Source organism: Fulmarus glacialis, unplaced genomic scaffold, assembly GCF_000690835.1.
Source record: "Fulmarus glacialis isolate BGI_N327 unplaced genomic scaffold, ASM69083v1 scaffold27942, whole genome shotgun sequence".
Taxonomy (NCBI): domain Eukaryota; kingdom Metazoa; phylum Chordata; class Aves; order Procellariiformes; family Procellariidae; genus Fulmarus; species Fulmarus glacialis.
In genome coordinates this window covers 28419-34108 of record NW_009198939.1, presented here as the reverse complement: position 1 = coordinate 34108, position 5690 = coordinate 28419, and the positions used below count along the sequence as shown (strand labels likewise).

The 5690-nt window shown below is 55.0% G+C and overlaps 1 protein-coding gene across 1 annotated transcript in view; it reads right to left on the bottom strand.

Annotated features, from left to right (window-relative positions):
- The window catches only part of ARHGAP25 (Rho GTPase activating protein 25), an 18389-nt gene extending 13098 nt beyond the window's left edge, over positions 1-5291 (bottom strand). Inside the window, exons 1-3 of the mRNA XM_009573083.1 lie at positions 5202-5291; positions 4887-4915; positions 2604-2609 (exon numbers count right to left, since the gene is read on the bottom strand). Of these exons, the coding sequence (XP_009571378.1) occupies positions 2604-2609; positions 4887-4915; positions 5202-5291 (125 nt within the window). The remainder of the gene's footprint in view (positions 1-2603; positions 2610-4886; positions 4916-5201) is intronic.
- Positions 5292-5690: the final 399 nt, after the last annotated feature.

Genomic DNA, 5690 nt, shown 5'->3' with positions numbered 1-5690 from the left:
AAAGAGAGGGACGGGCTAGCGGGGATGAGCTGCCAGCAGACCCGCGTCCCCAGAACCTAAGTAAGCTACAACAGCGAGAGCGGCTCTCTTGTGCTGAGCAAACTGGCTAGAGTTTTTAAAGGAAGTGGCTGCAGTATCTGTCAGTATGTGCTTCCTTTTTCCTGCGTGGGAGTAATTGTCTTGCAAGTGAGAAGAAAATCATTAGCTTTTTTTTTTTTAATGGGAGTGTGTGTGGTTTTTTTATACCCACCCCAAACAGCCTGCAGCCGCGATAGCAGGATGACCCAGCCTGGCTTGAAAAAAACTGGAAATTGCAGTTTTGCCCTGGAGAGCATTGCCTGATGTTTCCAATAGGGCAGCTCTCACACAATGAGGCTGGAAAATCTCCAAGGGGGGAAAAAGTGCCAGTGTGGATTTACCGGCTGGGCAGAGCAGTGTCTCCTGTCTCCCGTTTGCATCGCGTAGACGAGTCCCACTGGTGCCACTGACCTGTGCCAGGGACCGGCAGCATGGCCCTGTGACATCTCTAAATGTTTCTGTGATAATAAATGCCTTGGGAGGGATCGTTTCCAGAAGGGACACTTTGATTTTTTTGCCTCTGCAGGACCCCAGTGCCACCCCAGCTGGGTAGAGTTAGCAGGGCAAAAATAATTATATGACTCCAGGGGAATTCAGCTTCACTGGTCTCTGCACATGGTGATTTCCTGAGGTCTTACGTCTCCCCTGCTAAAACGGAGCTGATGGCATCTGGCTGGGTCCTGCGGGTGAGGGCGGTGCAGGATTCGGGCCCCTGAGCCCGGCAGCGTTTGCTGGCAGAGGGCATTCAAGCTGGGCCAGGGCCAGGGCCGCGAGGGTGGTGTTGTGCAATCCTGTGGGACGGGGGAAGCTGCAGCGGCCCCGTATCTCTGCCCCCAGACGCCTGCTTTTCCCCCGAGCTGGTCAGCAGAGCAGAGAGCCGCCAAAGTTGCATTAGATATGAGTGTCGATGAATCCTAGCGCGGACCTGAGTGCAAAGGACAAGCTTAAAAAAGGAGAAAATAAAAATCACCTGCCACTGCCTAGTGATGTTTGGGGCTGGGGGCATCTCATGCCTGAGCGGGTGCTCCCACTGCAGACACCCCCAGGGAGCACGAGCCTACAAAACATTTTGCAGTCAGTGCTGAGCAGTTAGCAGTTGCTTCAGAGGTCAGGGGTGCTGCAGTTCAAGAGTGCGCCCAGCTTCCCCTTCTGAAATCCCCTGGAGCAAGAAAACCCTGCTGCGTTTTGCCTTCGTCCTTCGGAGCCGCTCGGAGCTCACTTCTCCCCTACAAACCTGTCACAGGATTGCAGATCTCTTTCCAAGGATCAGCCTTTGAAACACGGTGAGGATGCTGCTCGTATCTCAATGCTGCTGATGGGGGACGCTCCCTGCAGCGGATGTGGTTGTAAGCAAGGACCTGTGAAAGGGATTTGCCAGCCAGCTCCCCTGAAAAATGCTGGTACCGGGGATTACCCTGATGGGGAACCAAAATGGTGCTTCCAAACTGCACCTCAGGCTCTGGGCAGCTTCTTTGGTCTTTGCCAAAACATCTGCCTTACTCAAATCTCATAAATGTTAATGTGATACTCAGCAAACTGCTCACAAGCAGCATTGCTCCTTTTCCTAAATCGTGTTCCTTCATGTCTTGCGGCTGCCGCCAACTCCTTGGGGGCGAGGATTTTTGGGAAATGATCCGCAGGGGTGGAGCAGCTGCCGGGAGCATGGAGGCTACGGGGTGCAGGGTGCTGCCTGCCTCCCGCGAACGCTTTGCTCTGCAGGAACCACAGCCCATTGCCAAAGAGCAAATCCTGAGTGGGCTGGCTCCAGACTAGCCCCATTCTGCAGAAAGCAGCGCTCCCACGAGCCAGCACTCTGATGCCTTCCCGAACTTTGCTGTGTGTTCTCCCGTCCGATCACAGGACTTCATCTCCCTCTCGATGAAACAGAGATGCTGATATTCGCTCTGTTTAATTACCACGAACATTTGCAGAGTGAGGTCTCCGTACCAAGCACCGATGACCACAAGGGCTTAATCTGAAGTGAAGCCGTTGCAATGCAGGTCGCAGGGTCCGTACTCCCACCCAAATGGGTGGAAATCAGGGATGTGTCTCCATCCATCAGCTCCCTGTTCAGCCTTCCCCGAAGAGCTCAGCTCAGCAGCACTGATATTCCAGTGGCACAAGTCTTGGAAGGCGAAATCGTGTCTTTTATGAAAAATGCAATGTTTTACTACCTTTTAATTGGAGATACTAATCTTCCTCTAAGCCCATCACGGCTGCATCAGGGCTCTGCACCGTGGAAACAAAGCGACCTGCCGGGGCTCCTCCTGCTCTCAGCCTTGGGCTTAACTTGCCTGATCCTTGCTGGAGAGAAGGTTTATTCTCTCCCTCTTTGCAGCCTTTCCCAGGTGCATTCAGAGGGGTACACTTGGGTCCCCTTTCTTCAGCATCAGCCCTTCTGAAACGCCAGACTCAAGGTGCAACCGGAGGCCTGCGATGCCTTAGCCGTGTTCATGCACATACACGTGCACCAGTGTGAACACGCAGGTGTATTTTCCCTCTGCACGAGACAGCTCTCCCTGTACTTTGGGCTCATTTAAGGCCAAAACAACACTTTGCAGGATCCTTCTTACCCACGATGTAAGCACTCCCCAACCGCTGTCCCCACCGCAGGGCTTGCGGGGAGGGAGCTGCTGTGGGGAGCTTGGCTTTGCAGCCGGCGAGGCTATTTTTGCCCAGTGGAAGGTTTTCTGCATTCACAAAGCCAGAACTTACCAAGGCGGCGGCTCCCTCCCCTACCACTTTTCTAGGTTTCTACCTTTTGTGGCCAGTGCGATGCCAAGCTCGCGTGCAACGACCAGCTGGAAATTTTACGCGGGGCTGGGGCGAAGCTTTTTCCTTGGCTCTCACCAGGGTGGTCCAGCACTTGCAGATATCTCCTCCTTCACCATCACATCCCTGCCGCACTTGGCCCCGCGCCTCCTTGCCGCTCTCGCAGGGCAGGAAAGAGCCATTAAGAGCAAACGCGGTGCCCCCCGAAGCATTTCCTGCTGTAACCGCCTCTGAAGTTGAATATTTCCTCCAAAACATCCTCATTCTTCCTCCAGCCCTGGGGACCAGCCGTAGCAGGGTGCCCGTGTCCTGCTGCCTGGTCCCCGAAAAGAGGAGCCCTGCCAAAGCGTGACTTGCAGGAGAGATTGCACTGGGTGCCACCGTGGTGTCCGCATCGATGCTGGCTCCTGCCCCAAATCCCTGTCTTGGGCAACAGCCCTCCCTGCCATCCCCTTCGCTCCTGCCCCGCAGGAGGGATGTCGGGTACTTGCAATAAAAAACAGTAAAAGCAGAAGTGCCACAACAGGTGTCGCGATGAAAATTGCAAATGCAGTTTTCTCCTTCATTGAAATAAATAGCTTTGCATTTTCTCAGCATGAGGAAGAACACAGGAGCCGGCGCGCTGTCCTGGGGCTTACAAAAGCTGCTTGTGCCACGGCCATGGCTGGGGATGAGGAGGGGGAAGTGTCCCAAAGCCGGGAGGAGCCAGCAAGGGTGGTGATGACTAATTTGCAATTATTTTCCACAAGCGAGTCACATCCCTGCTGCACCCCTGAAGCGGCATCGGCTGGTCCCTGCAGCCAGAAACCCTGAAGCATGAGAAGAATCGATGCACCGAGCTGTGCCCCAACGCTCAGGTCTCTGCACACACACACACACACAACCCTCATCTCATGGGCTCGCAGCAATTGCAAGCTGCAAAAAGCACCCAGAATTTCATCACAAGCAGATTTTCTTGAAAAAAAAGCAATTCCTGGTAACAACACAGGTTCAAGCCTGTGTCCCGTCTCTCCCCTCTGCTTCCCAGCAGCCAGCAGGCTCAGTGTCCCCTGGCCTTTTTTTCTGAGCTACTGATGGAATTTACCCGCTGCAGCCTCTGTGCAAAAAAATATTAATTATCCTAAGAATGGGCAATGCAGAAATCCAGGATGCTTCTAATGATAACTACGTGAGGATTTTTCCACCGCTGCACTGCAAACTGATGAGTGCAGGTGATGGCACCTCTGACCGCCTGCAAGCTTCTGGTCCACCCGGGGTCTCATCCTGTGCATCGCTGTGCATCGCCGAGCCCAGCCACAGCGGTGGCCGCCGGGGACCAGCAGTGCTTCGTTTGGGGCCTTGTGTGAAGCGAATGGTTTGGCCATTCCAACGAAAGCAGCTTCAGATAGAAGTCCAAATTGCCTTTGCGAGAAAATCCAGCCAGGACGACCTTGCAAGCTGACGCAAGGTGCGGGGAGGAAGAGCTCAGCACCGCAGGCTGGCTTGGTCAACTCTGCCGCAGGGAGAAATCAAGTTGCCAAGGTGTGCCTTGACCATGTTTTGGCACCAGTGCCAGGACCACAGAGCCCCTTTGCTGGGCTTGTGCACCCCTTCCTCGACCGCAGCATCCTCGCCCCCGAATCCCCTCCCTGGTTGCTTGACCCAAAAGCAGGCATTGGCTCTGCCATGATATTTTGGCCCCAGAGCCCGCCGAAGGGATCCCTCACTCCTTCCCAAAGCTGTCCTCAAGTGGTTTGTCATGTTGGAGATGGATCCCATGGAGGAGAGCCGTGCAAAGCCTGGGCAGAGGCAGGAGGTGAGTCAGGAAATCACACAGTGAAGCCATCCCACGGCACAGAGCCTAGCACGGGCGTCAGAGGGCTCTTTACCACTGGGGAGAGGAAAATAATGACGTCGGGGTGGGCGAAGAAACCTGAGCGAGAGCGAGATTGCTTCCTCCAGCCTGCACCGCTCCGTCCGCCTCTTGGCCTGCACTTCACCTCCTGCAAGGCTTGCGCCAGCAGAATGAGCCCATGTGGTTTAAATCCCCCCCAAACCTGGATTTTGGGTGGGCAGCAGCCCCACGCTGCCAGGTCCCCCCATTCCCCACCCTACAGAGACGGCCGCTGCTCCGGCCCCAGAGCCACAGCCCTGGCCGTGCTCCCAAGCATCCCTCGGTGACAACTTTGCAAATCACTTCTTGCAAATCATTTGCAAACCATCTGCTGTTTTGAAAGCGGTAGCTGGGGGCCAGGTCCCCCCACCGAGGTCAGAAGCAGGTTCGGGTCTGGGCCGTAGCCGAAATGGCAGCGGGGCTTGCCCACAGGCACCCCGGCAGACCCGGCTTGCACCTGAAAGGCTGAAGCAGAAACAGAAGGGCATAAAGAAGCAGTCACGGTACCTATTTTTGCAGCATCCATTTTCAGGTTGAAATCCCAGTTCCGTGGCAGCTTGAGGGACATTTTGGATCAGGAGGGACTTTTTTTTTTTTTTTCAAGGGGGGGCTTGCTTAGGAGACGGGCTGAAACGAAGATCTGATAGTCCCTTGGGGATCCTGCACGCAGGGTGCAATCCCACCCACGAAAAGCGACGGCTCAGCAAGGGTTGATTTGCCAACGTACTTCCTCCTCCCTCCTCTGAGAGCGGCTGTGAACAACCCCATAAAAGTACTTTCCTGCCCTCCTTTCCTGCAAAGCTCTCGTCTTGCTTCCCCGACGATGCCGAGGTGATGCCGCCTTTTTTTGCTCCCCTTTTTGCTGCCCGCTTTGGCTGATGCGGAGATGGTTGATGCCACCGAAACGTGGCTGCCCGGGGTTGCTCTCCGCGCGCTGCTTGTAGCATTTGAGGAAGTGGCTGTCCTT